Here is a 16,794-nt window from a genome sequence, read left to right on the forward strand (position 1 = left end):
GGACTATCCCATGGATTATGCTTGCTCTTTTTGGCCCCAGAAGGCACAACCAGGAGTAAATTAGAGAAAGTTTTCAAGATTCTGGTTTGGGCTTATAAGGAAAAACTTTCCAACAATGGCAGGTATCCACATTGGGATATAATGGGTGGTACTTCTCTAGAGATATAAAAGTACACATAGAAACTCGGTAAGGTGGGTGCCTCACAGCCTTCAATGCTAATAAATACAAGTAATAAGATTCTGTGCACCCTGCTACTTTTATCAGGGAACGATGCCTCTTTGAGTTAGAGAATCAATTAATCTATCAAAGACGTAGACATCCACATTTCCTAGACTCCTCTCTACAACCAAAGAAAGGTGAAAACTCAGTTCAAACTGAATGGGAGCAATGACATCACACAGGAAATGTATCTTGTTGGTTGAAGACAGTCATTCTGATTCAGTCTTCCTCAGCACCTTGACCAGAGGGTGACCTCATAAACTCTGACAGGTCAGAATCCATGGCTTTCCCTTCACTGGAAGTAGAGCAGTGGCTGAAGGCCAGACCAAGGACAGACAATGAGGAAAAGGATAAGCTCACCAGACTTCCAAGACCAGCTGAGAGTTATTATCCTATTAGGAAAATCTCCACTGTCGTTCTTTTTAAAAATTCTTGGGTGCCTTAAACACAATGGTAATTTCATTAGGATCCCCCAAAGGGAAAACGTAACTTCCATTGACTAGGAGCCATAAGTTACCCTTTGACTGCATGTGATTTCTAAAGCTGAACTCACTCTCCCCAGGGACCTTGTGTGTACGAAGGGAGTGTGTGTCAAAAACTTTTAGGAAGAACATTTTTGTGACATCCTATAGCATCTTAGTAAATACCCTTTTCTTTTCTTTTTATTAATTTTACTATTTTTTTTATTTTCAAAACATATGCATGGATAATTTTCCAACATTCATTCTTGCAAAATCTTGTGTTCCAAATTTTTCCTCCTTTTCCCCCCTCCCCTAGATGGCAAGTAATTCAATATATGTTAAACATATTTTAAAATATATATTTTAAATCCAATATATATATATATATATATATATATATATATATATATATATATATACATATATATATACACATATATATATGTATATATATGTATATATATATATATGTATATATATATATATACACACACATAGTAAGTAACCTTTTCTAAAAGCCAGTTCAATCTGGTTGGCTGGCGGGAATTAAAAGCACTTTAGGGGGTTCACGGGCTACAGTCATTTTTCAAAATCACCAAATGTGATATTTGAGTGACTTTGAAAGAAGTCATCAGTCAAATTATTGAGTCCCATCCTGCCAAGTAAAAACTGGAAAATAGTCTCAGAAGGAGATGTTGGGGACATTGTTGTGGGATTTTTCTTTTCAAGTACAGAAATTCCTTCCAAATAAGAGGTTGGTGGTTTTTTTGTTTTTTTTAATTGTGATTCTGAGGCTTTGTGGGCTTTTTCTCTCTTCTATTCTCTGATTCTCTGATTTAGGCATTCTCTGGTTCTGCCCCGTTGAGAAATTTCTCTCCTACTTATTGAATTTCAGGTGATAATCATTGCCTAAAAAGCAGGCTCTTCTAAAGGCAAAAAGTGTCTCCCCTGGTATGCAGGGAGCCAAAAAGTCTGGAGCCTCTGCCACACCCTACCCTACTCATGCATTCTTTTGGTTAGGTTTTAAGCAAAACACCACATAATTCCCAATTAGGTCAAATGTAATGGCCCACTGGTGAGGTAGGCCGGGCGGTGGCAAGATGAGAGCATTTGGAATCAGAAGACCTACATTCAGCTCCCAGCTGGACCCCACTCCCATGGGTGACACAACCTTCCCTTCTCTGCTCTTCAATTTCCTCCCATGTAAAATGAGAGGGGTGGCCTGGAACTCTAATAGAGGTGGATTGACTTAGAAAACTACAAGATAATATCTGTCTTGTGCTGCATTTTGACTTATTTTGTTCAATATTTCCCAATTACTCTTTAATTTAGTTCAGGGAACACCTGGGACTGTTGCGGGCCTTTTGTGGCAGACTGATACCTCTAGGATAATGGGCCCTTAGGACCTTTCAAGCTCCACATCTAAGAGCAAACTACTCTCATTTTATGGAGGAAAAAAAATCAAGAGCCAGAGGATTTAATTAATTTTTTCAGAGTCACTATGGCAGTGTATCCTCGAGTTACAATTCAGATATATGGCCCCCAATTTCAAAATTCAAGGTTCTTTCTACTCCAACGAAGCTGCGACCTTCCTAATCATAAACCAACAAAACAATGGAACAGTCTTGGCTCAGTCTGACTAGTCAGGGACATCCGGTGACTCACCACCTATGTTCTCTCCCCACTGGTGCATTGCGGGATTTCTTTTTGAACATCAAGACAGTCTCGGAGACAATGGGAAGTTACCATGACTTGCTCAGGGTCATACCAGATTTGCCAGATGTGAGACTTGATCCCTTAATACCTCTCTTTGTTTAGGATAATTAATCATATTTTAGGGGCAACTAGGTGGATAAAGCATTGAGCCTGGAATCAGACCTTTCTTACTGAGTCCAAATCCAGCCTCAGACACTTACTAGTTATCTGAGCCTGGGAAAGTCATTTCCTCCAGTTTACCTCAGTTTTCTCATCTGTTAATGAGCTGGAGAAGGAAATAACCAACTGCAGTGTCTCTGCCAAGAAAACTCCAAACGTGGTCACAAAGTGTTGGATACAACTAAACTTATATACTGCTCTCAGTGCTTCCTGTGGGATTTGGGGAAATTCAAGCCTTCTTTGGGCCCCAGAGAAAATGAAAACTTTGGATTGGATAACCTCCAAGGTCCTTTCTAGCTCAAATTTTGAAATCCCATGAAACTAGACTCCTGTTTCCTCTGGGGAATAGTAGGTGAGGAGAAATGATTGCCAAGTAGCCCATTGGAAGGATGAAGTGAAAATTATTACTTTTGCTATCTTCATAAAAACAGAATTGGAGGGAGCCATGGGGAAAGGAGGAAGGAAGACCTTCTATTTATAATAAATATTCAAAGGCTCATCAAAGGCCATCTATAACAGGGGACCTTTCTGTGGTCTGGGCTACCTCTCAAACTCCCTGAAGACCCATAAAATAAAGATACTAGTTTAGAAAAAGTCAGTTGAGCCTTATGAGGTTTATGATATGCATTATTAAGCAAGCAAAAAAAAATGTAGCAACAAATATTTATTAGGCACCTACTTTCTGACAAGTGTAGGAGATGCAAAGACAAAAATCAAGTATTCTCTTCCATTAAGAAGCTAACATTATATTGAGGGATAAAATCTGTACACATTTAAGTCAGATATATATATATATATATATATATATATATATATATATATATATATATATATATATATATATATATATGTATGCACATAGATACATACATTGTAAATAATTAGTATACGTCTTACCCTCAAAATTCACAAACTATTTAAGAAGTAAATGCAAGGTACTTGTAGATAAAAGGCACACACACACAGCTGAGGGCAAGGGGGTCCTTAAAAGCCAGTGGTAGTATTGCTACCCTTATTCCCATTATACACATGAGAAAACTGAAGCTAGGAAAGGTTTCATGATTTGATCAAATCAAATGAATGTTTGTAAATCTTAAAACACTTAGTAAACACTAATAGTTGTTGTTTTGTTATTGCCATTATCGCAATTGCCAAGGGTCGTACAACTAATAAGTCTCTGATGCAAACTCATCTTCCTGATTCTAGGTCCAGGACCCTCTCCATTTGGGCACACTACCTCTTTCATGTGATCCCTTTGTAATTTGTTCAGAGGCTTAAAGGATTTAGGGCAGATGGAAGTTTTAAAATCTAGTGGATTATAGTTTCTCCAAAAATAAAAACAAAAACAAGTATTGAAGAGAATAATTAATATCCTTGAAACTTTGGGATTTGACAATTTAAAGATCTCCCAGAACTTAGAGGCCCCTTAAGGATCATGGTCCAACTCCCTCCTCTTACAGATGGGGAAACAGAGGCCCATCTTCTCTTCAAGTTTTTGGGAGACCCTTCTATATTCTCATCTCTATAATTTGAACACAGTATGATCTTTTCCTTCTTTTAAGACAAAGGAATGGACTAAATAAATAATACTTTTAGGACCTTTTCAATCCTGCAGTTCTAGAATCTGAATCTAATTTTTAGGCGGTATTGTGCGGGAGCTAGGAAAGTGATTTTTTTTTCTTTTTGCAATGCTACCCTCTTGTGGTCTTAATGATTAAAGCACATAGAAAATCTGACTTGTACCACAGCAAAATAATAGTAGAAAATGTGATGTGAAATGTTCAAAGGATTGAAAGGAACTCCAGCTGTCTCCTAGTCCAACCCAAGCCAGGAAAGGAATCCCCACTCTGTTAATAGCTAGTGTTATTAGAGAACTTTAAGGTTTATAAAACACTTTATATAGTATTTCTTTTGATCTTCACAACAGCCTTGGGAGGTAGGTGCTGTTATTATTTATTCCCATTTTATAGATAAGGAAGGTGAGGCTTTTAGAGAGAGGTCATATAACTCAGGGAGTTTTAACCCTTTTCCAGTCTCTACCCCTTTTCTCTAAGAAATTTTTACTTGACCCTAGATAAAATGGTTATATAAAATAGGCATATAAACCTAGTATTTATTGATAGTAAATCATAAAGAAATTTGTTTTAAAACATATAATTTTACCATTTCCTAAAGACAAAAGCAAATTTGCTTGCTAATGAGATAGATATTTTTACATGAAGAATTAAATCTTGGTGAGATATTTTATATCACAGGATAGAGAGCTTTCAGAAACCTTTTGCTGTTACCAAATATTTGTGACCCCCACATTCAGTTATAAGATGCCTTATGGGGTCGAGATTCACAGTTTAACTCATCCAGGCTCACATAATTAGAAATACCTGAGGCAGGATTTGAACTCAGTACTTTGAAAATCTAGTACTCCTTATCACCCAGCTACTCCAAAGTCCATATGCAGCTTCTACTTGAAGGCTTCCAGTGAAGTGCCTTCCAAGGCAACCCTTTCCCCATTGGATAAATAGTCATCAATTCTCACCAATGGGACTCTCGAGCTTCTAAATGACAGCATCTCTGTTCTCAGGAAGACAGGTACAGGAGAAGGGCTGAATGAGGAGCAGGGCGTTGGATTTGGGGAAGAAAGCCTGGCTCAACCACTTAGCCATGTGATCTTGAGCAAGTCACCTATCTGAGACTCAAAGGCTTCATCTGTAAATTAAGGGATGTCCAGCCCATTGACCTCAAATGTTCCTCCCCCAATCCTGCCATAGAATAGAGCAGGGAAAAAACGTGTCATCTCCCAGATTGAAAGACAGCAGCTACGTACCAAGAGTTTGGGGGTTGGAGTCTTTGGAAAGCATATACCTTCTGAGGCAGCTGAGGGCATGGTGGCTAGGAAACTGACCCTGAGGCCAGCAAAACCTGAGTGACCTTGGACACTTTCTAGCTCTGTGACCCTAGGCAAGTCAATGAATCTCTCTCAACCTCAGTTTTTCCATCTCTAAAATAGGGACAATAATAGCATCTATTTCCCAGGGTAGTGCTTTGCAACCTTGAATCCCTGTTTTAAGCTGGGTATTATCTTGATCTTGATACCAAATCCTAGAGAGAAAAGACGACTTTCTAATGTCATACATCTAATTAATAACAGAGCCTGAATGAGAAGTCAGTTCATAGAACCATAGATCAAGAGCTAAAGGGTCCTCAGAGGTTATTTGGTCTACCTCACTCACTTTACAAATATGGAAACTGAGGCTCAGGATAGGTAAGTAGAGATCACACAGGTAGTTAAGGCTCAAAGGCAGTACTCCAATGTCCTTTCTACTGTCCCTGCTTTTGACCTCCTGGCTCATTGTTTTTATGACTCCTGTTATAAAAAGCCTCTTCCTACAGGAATTCATCGCCGATGATATGTGAACAATCATCAGGAAAAGAGACTTTTAAATGTGATACTTCCAATGTTGTGTAGCATCTCAGAAACCCTTCTTTAGAAAGAAAAGGGCAAGAAAGGATGACATGGTATGAGGCAAAGTGGTGCCCCTGACATCAAGAGTCATGAGTTCAAATCCTGGGTGATCATGGACAGTACCTCAACAGATCCCAGTTTCCTTTCTGTACAGTGAGACTCACACGCTGCCTCTGACACTTATAATCCATGTAATCTTGGGCAACTTGTTGGACTTGCTTGGTCTCAGTTCTTCTTCTGGAAGATGAGCCTTCAAGGTCCCTTCTAGCTCCAGACCTAAGATCCTATGAACTTGTTTATGGTTACACAGTCAGAGGCAAAATTTGAATCCCAGTCTTCTTGACGCCATCTAAATTGTCTCTTGCTATATACCTAGTTGGTGTGGAATCAGTTAGATTTACTTCAGTAACCCTCTATGTAGAACCTCAGTGTTGCTGATTGATTGAATTTCCAGCCCTTGACAGTTCCGAGTAGCCTGACATCATGGGAGCGTGATGTTTGTTTGACCTACTTTAGAACAAAATTCCAACCCAGTTTGTGACTTGTAACCAAATTAGAAATGAGATTCCCCAAGGCCTCCAGGCCAGCAGGAGCCCATCCCACATGGCTGCTTGTCTGTGCTGAGCTCAGCTAAAGAATTTTAGGACGCGAGTTCATTTTCCTACTTGGGGAGCACGGAATCAGCAGGCCTCGGCAAGCCTGGACCATTTCCATCCTACAATTCCCAGTGAAATCAATTACTAGGAAGTTTCAGAGCAAAGTTTGGTTCGAGAAAACCGGAGCAGCTCCTGACATCCCTTGCAGAGAAGGATGAAGTGGAGAGCTTTGTTCCATCCCACTGTCTGCCATTTAGAAAAATGTCATTGAGTCCCAGTCACTTGATAGCCAGCATGGGTCTCCTATTCCTTTTTAATTCTCCAAATGAAATAACCACAGTACGGCTAAAATGGGTCAAAGAGATATTTTCTGCCATTGGTAATTTTAGATTTTGAAGAATAAAAAAGTAACAGATATGGTCTAATTTCCTCATCTGTAAAAAGAGGGGAGTGGGCTAGAAACAACTTCCAAGTTTCTTTAAAGTTTTGAATAGTGATCCTTAATATGGAAAAGGAGGGGAAGCTACAGGGCTTCTAACAAGGTAGACTGTTTCTTCATCATCCAATACTTAAGAGTCATTAGCAGCAGGGGGCAGCTAGTGATGCAGTAGATAGAGCACCAGCCCTATCTGATCTCAGACACTTAACACTTCCTGGCTGTGTGACTCTGGGCAAGTCACTTAATCCCAATTACCTCAGCAAAAAAAAAAAAAAGAGTTACCAGTAGAATGAAATTGTTTAGCATGTGTGGGATCACAGAATCTAAAGATTTCAGAGTTGGAAGGGACCCCAGGGAACAGAGATAGGTAGAGATCTCTGGAGACCTAATTTTGAGTCTTGAATTTCCACCTGGATAACATTGCCCAAATTGCCCCAGGTCTGGAGGTAAGATCCTGCTCCAGCCTTTACTCTGGCATGTGACTGTAAGCTATGAAATAACATATGCTATCAACTGGAATGAACAGGACATGAAAATACCAAGCAATAGCAAGTTTCTGAGATTTGAAGATTTAAGGACATTTCAAATGGATCCTTTGACCAGAACCTGGCACGCTGAATTTCCATAAGGTTGAATTTTATAGTATTCATGAGACTCTACTTGGCCAACTCCAGGTCCAATTTTTTTTGGACCCCCTCCAGAATGAAACAGAGGTACCTTTTCTAGCAAGATTGCCCAAGTAGTTTTCATGTCATAATAACTTTCTTCAGAAAGAAGGAAAGCATATTACTTGAAATCCAAATGCAAGCCTTTTATCTGTACAAAAGTAGCTGATTTTGAAAAATTATGGCGTTCTGAATTGGTACTTAGGTGATATTTTTGTAATAAACACTCTCATTAAAGTGCTAGAACTCCCAATGTAAACCTAATTGCATTATATTAGAGAGTACTGTATTGATTTGCCAAATTTTCTAATATAACGCAGACATGACCTATCTTGATTTTGCATTTGTGGATGTGTAGATGATTTAAAAGATGCTGAATCATGGGCACATAATGTTCACTTTGAAATCTGGAGAGGAGTCAAAATAAAAAATAAAGTTATTACCTGAATTTAAGAGCATCGTAAAATTTCAACAAACAATGATTTGCCTCTTTTCACACAATGCTTAACTATACAAAAATTGCCCCGTGACTGAATCATGCATCAATAATTGCTGAATACTGATCCTAAATGCTTTCCTCCCTAAAGTGCCTGGTACTCATTTCATTTTCTACTTTTTGATGATATATCCAAGGATTCTGGAAGGTTTTTGCCTAAACTATGTACACGTGTGTTGAGTAATCTTCATTGAACTTGTATCAAGGAGGAGGAGATGAAAAGGGAATTTTTAATTCTTACTGAGGAAGGCTCTCAGCCTCCAGGAGAAAAAGATCTTATATCCAAGTCTCTTATTGTATGGATGAAGAACTCGGGATCTGGAGGGAAAATGGGTACTAAGTGGCAAAGCCAGAATTGGGACCCAGGCCCTTTGACCACAAAGCTGACTTTATGTCCACACACCAAGCTTCTTTGTAGGCTGTCTCTTCATCACCAGAGTCACCAGTAGAATGAAGTTGTTTAGCATATATGGGATCACAGAAGCAAGGGGTTTTAGAACTGGAAGGGATCTCAAGGAACGGAGATAGGGAGAGAACTCTGGACCTGGAGTCAGGAGATCGATTTCTGTGCCTTGATTTTGCTATATCCAACTGGCTAACTGACCAAATTATTCTATGCCCCAAGTCTGGAGTCGAGTTCCTGCTCCAACCTTTATTCTGGTGTGTGACTCTGGGCTGTGACGTAATCTCTCTGGAGAACAGTTTTCAGTAAAAATGGAAATATCCACACTACCTGTCTCATGAGTAAAGAAAGTATATTATAACTCTCTAAAGTCATGGATTCAATTTAATTCAGTTCAACCAACACAGATTGGGCTACTAATCGGTGTGCCATTGCTAAGGGATATAAAGGCCAAAAATGAAACGATTCCTATTCTTTAGAAGTTTTCTTCCTACTGGGGAGAACTAACTTACCCATCACAGGTAAGTCCATTCAGAATAAATAGTCATTTTGGATCAGACCACCAGCAGGGGCCCGAGGGGGCTCCAGGACAGGTCTCCTTCCTGCTGGAGGGGCTTTGAAAATTAGGCAGAGTTCATTGACATATAAATGGGATGTATTATAAGCACCATCATCTAGTCTTGACAAATGTGAGCTTCAGTTTCTTCATCTTCCATCTCTAAATACCCTGCTCCTGTGTACGTCCCAGTAATTGCTTTATATTAGATTGTCTTCAAGCCATCAATCCACGTTATTTCATTAAACTTTTTATTATTCCGGGATCTCAGATTTAGAGCAGGAAGTGATCTCAGAGACTACAGTTTTATTACATTAGTGGGGATGAAAGAAAAAGCAGCTTTGGTAACTCTGACACTTTGAGAAGAATTAGATCCCAAAGGGTGCACATGTGTTTGATCTTTTGCAGAAATTGTCCGAGCGATGACCCATGTGATCAACCAAGGAATGGCCATGTACTGGGGTACATCCAGGTGGAGTGCTATGGAGATTATGGTAATTTGACTTCTTCTTTGAAAGAGCCATCAGGTTTCTTTAAAAAAATGTATTATTCTATACAAATCATCTACTGAAATCTTAGTGTGATTTTTTAAATGATTTGTGTCTTCTATCTGTGTGGGAACCCTCCTAGTGTGGGAATTCCCTCTGCCATCGAGGGAAGCTCCATTCTATCTGAGACATAGTAAGTGGATGGGTCGTTGCCTCAAGCACAGAGAGGTTCAAAGACTGATTCACCATTAACCAGTAAGCGTCAAAATCCATTTCTATACATTGCCATCAAAATCAAGTTTAACCGTGAAAATGGCAATACCTCAAGCAGTTAATCCCTTCATGATTCAGCATCGGGAGAAGGTTCTTTTCTTTTCTTAAAACTAATCTTATTACAGAGAACAAAAAATAAAAGAGATAAGCATATGGGAAGTCAGTCTGTCATGGCCAAATGTTGATTGATCTTTGTTACTAGGAAGTTAACGGGAATATCGGGGTTCACCTGATTTATGTTATGGGGTTATATAAGTTTCTTAAAAATAAACATAAGCGGTATGACATAACAACCATGTTGCTTAAGAATATTATAGCATGGGGGAGAAAAACGGTCACTTTTAGCCAGTGATGTGTTTGTTATCCCTGAGAACTGTGTCTGGGACAACAAGATGGCGCAGTGGAAAGAGCACCAGCCCTGGTGTCAGGAGGATCAAATCCAGCCTCAGAGGCTTAAAGACTCGCCAGCTATGTGACTTAACCCCAATTGTGTTGCCAAAAGAAGGATGAATCATACAATTTTAGGGGAAGTCTTGAGTGTTGTCTATCTGATTTCGACTACTGTGACAACATGTCTAGGGTCTTTGTTCCATCAAACATGGAATATAGGCCTTACAGGAGATCCACCTTACTCACAACTTGGAGAACGGACATGGCTTTTTCTGACCAGATCTAAAAAGATCCCTTGCCCTAAGTATTAAATATATGACGCTGCTGCTACAGTATTTTTGTTTTCAAAGGTTTGTTCATCCAGAAGATCTATCAAACTCTCTCTCTATCTCTCTGACTCTGACTGTCTCTGTCGCTCTACAGTCTTTCTGTCTCCATCTCTGTGTCTCTATGTCTCTGTCTCTCTCTTTCCTGTGTTTATCTGTCTCTCTGTCTCTTTCTGTCTCTCTGTCTTTCTTTCTCTTTCCTATGTGTATCTCTATCTGTCTATCTGTCTCTCTGTCTCCCTGTCTTTCTCTGTTGCTCTCAGTTCTCTCTGTCTCTGACTCTGTATTTGTATCTCTGTTCCTCTCTCTCTTACACACTTACACACACATGTATTCACCTACATGTCCGATGTACCTATTCATACATACATATTGTGATTTTTTTCAGTGTCGGAAACTCCATGTGGAGACACTCCCTCCACTAATAACGAGATATCTTTCTCTTCTGTAGCTCACAGTTTTGGTTCGCCTCTGTGACCCCATTTGGGGTTTTCTTGGGAAAGATATTGGCATGGTTTGTCATTTACTCTCCCGGCAGACAATTTTCTTGACAAAACAGACATTTCTGGAAAAATTCTAAGACATTCTATGACTAGTAAACACCCAGCAAAGAAAGCTGAGCCCCCAAAGAGCCAATAACCCACATTAACCCAGATTAACACGACTTCCTATTTCAGGAAGGTTATTCAACTGGTACGTCCAAAGAATGTTTTAGATAAGGGTTTTCTACCTGGCGATTTTCAACTCAGTTACAAATGTTCTAATAACATCTGATATAGATAGATAGATAGAGATAATTGTTCTCCTTTGTAGTTCTATAATTTCATTTCATGAATTTAAAAAGATTATTCTCTGAGAAGCCATCCTTAGGTTTCACCAAAGTATCAAGGAGATTCAACATCAAGAACTACTGTTTTAGAGTTTATCTAGATTTTTGGAAAAGCATTTGAGCAAATCATTCAGGCTATTTTCATGGAAAAGATCAAGATATATGGTCTTAGAAACAGTACAACTAGATATATGTGACACTGTAGAATTAGCTTATCACAAATATAGGCAATAATAATTTGGGAAGATTTTTCTGGGGTGGAGCAGTGCTTGGTTCTGCTCCATTTAGTGGCTTTATCCATGACTTGCGTGAACTATCCTGTTCAAATTGCTAGATGGCATGCTAGAAAGGAGAGGTAGCTGGTAGGTATCTGAAATAGAATTTGGAAAGATCTTAGCAGGCCAAACATCAGACTAAATCAAATAAGATGTAATTTTAAAATTACAAATGTAATTTGTACTTGGATTCAAAAATTTCAAAAGGGAAACTGGCTAAAAAGAGAGGCTCAGGGACTTCCCATCCTGTAATCCTAACCATGGATAGATCAAGTACAAGCACATAATATCTCAGACAAGGTTGGACCCAATGATGACTGGAAGATAAAACAACTGAACTAAGGTGGTGTTTATTATGAAAACATCATGGTTGAAGATGAGGTTGTATCCTCTTCCAATACCATTAATTTTTTTTAAAATTTGTCACATTGTCCTTTTATTATGGATTGTGAGAGCCTCCCTTGACTCTCCACCCATATGCAGTTACTACATTTGTCAAGGAGACCCCTTCTTTGGATTTTCCTAAACTTTAGACTTTCAGAAGTATGCTGCATGACAATAGGACTGACTCAAATCCTGCCTCTGATTTTTGCTCTCTATGTGACACTGAGAAAGTCACTTGAAATGTCTTTCCCTCCCTTAACTCTCAGTTTCTTAAAAACAAAAGATAAGGAAGTTGGACCAAAAAAAAATACAGGCATCAATAAATTTTGATAAGTCCAAGTACCTGAGGTTAAAACCCCCTGAAGTCATTCAATCTCTTCATTTCACCTGAAAAGCCCAAAGAAGTCAAATCCCTTGTCCATCATCAGGCAGTCTACCCTGATTTAACATATGTAGGTTACAATGATTCCATCACCTGATTTCTTCTTCTTTTTCTTATTTTGTTAATAGGAAGCTTATTCTGTAGCAAGACAGTTCAACATGATTCCACCAGTATGTGAACAAGCCGAGTACCATCTTTTCCAAAGAGAGAAGGTGGAGGTACAATTACCGGAACTATATCACAAGATAGGTAATGTATAGAGTGGAGTTCATTCATTCTCTCTCAGCCAAGAGGAGGGCAAGGGTGTGGATACTCTATGTACATAAAAGAGAATCACTAAAATACTTTCATAATTATTCTTCATTAAGAATGCAGGTCACAATATCCACCTGAGTCAAGGAGTTTCACAGGGATAAAGTAAGGTGACATCTTGTCACAAACAAGATGTTTGTGTTGCAAGTAATCACCTTATGAATAGCTCTGAACACAATTCCTTGCATGCAGGAGATATTTCATGAGTATTTGCCAAATGAGTGAGTGAACTCATTCTGAGTTATCAGACAACAGGCTAAAGTTTGGGTTTATTAAAGATTAGAACATGATTGGATCTGACATGTCTGTCTGAAAGCTTTTACATGAGTTGAAGATTTTTTCACAAGGCAAAAAAATCCATGGATTTTTATATTTTTATACCAAAAAAACTGGAAGAAGCCATATCTATAGACTTGATCATCAAGAAAAATGGTACCTTACTATTTCCTCCTTAACAGTCTCTAGGTTTCATTCACATCCCTCAGTTCCTTCAACACTAATGTCAAAGACCACCTCATACATGGACACTTCCATGATCCTTCCAGCTTCTAGAAGTTCCTTGCAAAATTAGTATGAGTTTCTTTTGTATTTCAATATGTGCCGGAAGTCTTCCTCAGTAGGATTTAAGTTTCCTGAGGACAGGGATTTTCATTTTTGTCTTTGTCTTCCTGGTATACAATAAAGTATCTGGCGCATGTCACTTATTCAACAAATGCTCAATTGACTGATTAATTGAGAGAGCTTCATAAATGATAAGCTGAATAGAAGATAGAAGTTTTCCTAAGCGAAATTTCCCATAAAACAATAATAGCTCCTAATAGAATATAAGCTTGACTGCCTTTTTTTTTTACTTGAGTTTTCCAGCCCCTAGGACAGTGCCTGGCACATAGTAGGACTTACTAAATACTTGCGAATTCATTGATTGCAATCAATAAAAATGGGAAAATGTAACCATTTTTGCATTTGAGAATCATATAAGATTCAGTGAGCCAACAGATTCCTGCTAACAGATTTTAAGCATTTTATAAACAGTATAAAAATTCTCTATAAAGTCATAAATCCACTTCAAGAACTCTCTCCCGAAGGAGACGTTAAAATCCATGGCTGTAGTTTGTTGTCAAAGAAGACCAGGACATCAGTGAGGTGATATCATGACTTACAAGTGAAATGGATTAAAGTGAGAGAGGGCTGTGCAAGGTCACTTGCCTCACTTTCCCCTCCAGAGCCATCTGGGTCCAGTGGTCAGACACAGATCAGGACCACTGGAGATGGCCCTGGATACTGTGGGAGACCTTGGCCTTTTTAAGCTAAAGTCTTCAACGGGTATCAGTTTGACCAAGGAAACAGCCCTTTCTGTGATTAAGGCTAAGTAACAATTGAGATAAAGAATCGCCTCTTTTACCTAGTCCAAAAAATCTAAATAAATAATTATCAGAGAAAGTACTGGAAGTTGGAGGGAACATCAAAGGGCTTTATGTAGGAGGTGGTCTTTGACCTGAGTCTGGTCATGTTAATGAAAAATATGTGTTTGTGTTAGAGAGATTTGCCATAATGAAAATTAAATATCATGTAAGATTTTTGCTTTAAAAATATCCCATTTAAAAGTTCACACTGATTATTTATGTAAGCTCCATTTGTATTTATTTTTCCCCTAGGGGTTGGAGCAATGACCTGGTCCCCCCTCGCCTGTGGGATCATCTCAGGGAAATATGGCAACGGTGTGCCTGAAAGCTCCAGAGCATCCCTCAAGGTATTTTCTATGACTTTTATGAAGGAAACTTCTCTTCCAATGGCCTAAGGGGAGGAAGAATTAAATGGTAGCGACATTAGCTTTGCAGGAAGACAAGTGACATGCTAGCTTCTAAATCTGCTGGACATGTTTGCTCTCTTCCCTCATGCCCCAGAATTCATCACTTTTCTGGTGGTAGGTAAGGAGGGAAGTTTCTAGAGAAGCTTCCTCCAGCTCTGTGGACTATTTCTACCATAATTACCGCAACTCAGAGCTCAAATTACAACTACAGAAACATAGCCCAAAGTCCAAATGGGCCTTAAAGAACACTTGATCCATCCCTGGTCCAAAACGTAGATATCATCAACTGTATCCCCAACACAAAAGCCATTCAGACTCCTACAATGTTGTGATATGCAAGGCAACACATTCTATTTTTTGAAAGCTGTAATTATTAGCATTATAATTGTTATAGTTTTTCTACATTTTGTGCAAGTGGGTAATCTCAACTAGGTATAGATTTGGTATTTTTTAGCAATAGGAAAAAGAACCAGGTCACATTATGTCAAAGAGGAATTCTAGTGGGCTAGGCAGAAATGTTTTTGATGACCACTGTATATGCTTATGGACCTTGAACCCATAACCTGGTCCTCAATAACAAATTTTATCATGGTCCTTTGGAACTATGGTTAGCTACCGCTTTAGATCAGAGTTCTTAATATCTTTCAGAATTGTTGTCCTTATAGTGTGTTGTTATTGTGTATGTATATATATATATATATATGTGTGTGTGTGTGTATGTGTGCATATATATGTATATGTATGCACATATAATGTATGCATGCATATGTATATGTATATACATGTATGCATATATATGTATATGTATATATATGTATGCAGATATATGTATATGTGTTGTTTTCATGGCTATGCTCACATCACTTTGTATCAATTGATACCATCCAATATTCTCCAAAATCTTCACTTTTGTCATTTTTTACTCATTATATTTATTTACTACCATGTGTGTTGAATCATTCCCTGATTGATGGGCATTCCTATTTAGATTCTAGTTCTTTGTTTTACTTTGTTTTTCCTTTTAATCTCTTTTTCATGATCAGGAAGTTTACTTTGATTCCAACTATTTTCTCCCTAATATTAGCCTCCCCTTAAGTCCTACCCATAACCCTACAATTGTTTCTACAATTGTTATTATTGAGTTTGATGGATTTCCACATTAGGACCACAGTGACATCTTTTTATACTTATAATATGAAAAGCATGTAAGTTTTTGTTTGCCTCTGTGACCCCATTTGGGGTTTTCTTGAGAAAGATATTGGGGTGGTTTGTCATTTCCTCTCCTGGCAGACAATTTTCTTGACAAAACAGACATTTCTGGAGAAATTCTAAGACATCCTATGACTAGTAAACACCCAGCAAAGAAAGCTGAGGCCCCAAAGAGCCAATAACCCACATTAACCCAGATTAACATGACTTCCTTTTTTAGGAAGGTTACTCAACTGGTACGTCCAAAGAATGTTTTAGATAAGGGTTTTCTACCTGGCGATTTTGACACATGTTCTAATAGCATCTGATATAGATAGAGATAATTGTTCTCCTTTGTAGTTCTATGAATTTCATTTCATGAATTTAAAAAGATTATTCTCTGAGAAGCCATCCTTAGGTTCCACCAAAGTATCAAGGAGATTCAACATCAAGAACTACTGTTTTAGAATTTATCTAGATTTTTGGAAAAGCATTTGGAAAAGTCAATCATTCAGGCCATTTTCATGGAAAAGATCAAGATATATGGACTTGGAAACAGTACAACTTGATATACGTGACACTGTAGAATTAGCTTATCACAAATATAGGCAATAATAATTTGGGAAGATTTTTCTGAGGGGTGGAGCCGTGCTTGGTTCTGCTCCATTTAGTGGCTTTATCCATGACTTGCGTGAAACTATCCTGTTCAAATTGCTAGATGACATGCTAGAAGGGAGAGGTAGCTGGTAGGTGTCTGAAATAGAATTTGAAAAGATCTTAGTGAGCCAAACATTGGACTAAATCGAATAAGATGTAATTTTTAAAATTATAAATGTAAAGACTTGTACTTGGATTCAAAAATTTCAAAATGGAAACATGGCTAAAAAGTAATTTACTTGAATAAGGTTTAATGTTTTTAGTGGAGTACTAGTTCGATATTCATCAGCAGTGAGGAAGCCAAAG

At 38.3% G+C, this 16,794-nt stretch overlaps 1 protein-coding gene across 3 annotated transcripts in view; it reads left to right on the forward strand.

The window, feature by feature from the left end:
• KCNAB1 (potassium voltage-gated channel subfamily A regulatory beta subunit 1) overlaps positions 1–16,794 on the forward strand; it is a 406,565-nt gene that overhangs the window by 371,421 nt on the left and 18,350 nt on the right. For all 3 annotated transcript variants that reach the window (XM_074298061.1, XM_074298062.1, XM_074298063.1), the window contains exons 9-11: positions 9,583–9,668; positions 12,650–12,770; positions 14,489–14,583. In XM_074298061.1, coding sequence (XP_074154162.1) covers positions 9,583–9,668; positions 12,650–12,770; positions 14,489–14,583 — 302 coding nt within the window. The remainder of the gene's footprint in view (positions 1–9,582; positions 9,669–12,649; positions 12,771–14,488; positions 14,584–16,794) is intronic.

This window comes from Sminthopsis crassicaudata, chromosome 3 (assembly GCF_048593235.1).
Source record: "Sminthopsis crassicaudata isolate SCR6 chromosome 3, ASM4859323v1, whole genome shotgun sequence".
Lineage (NCBI taxonomy): Eukaryota > Metazoa > Chordata > Mammalia > Dasyuromorphia > Dasyuridae > Sminthopsis > Sminthopsis crassicaudata.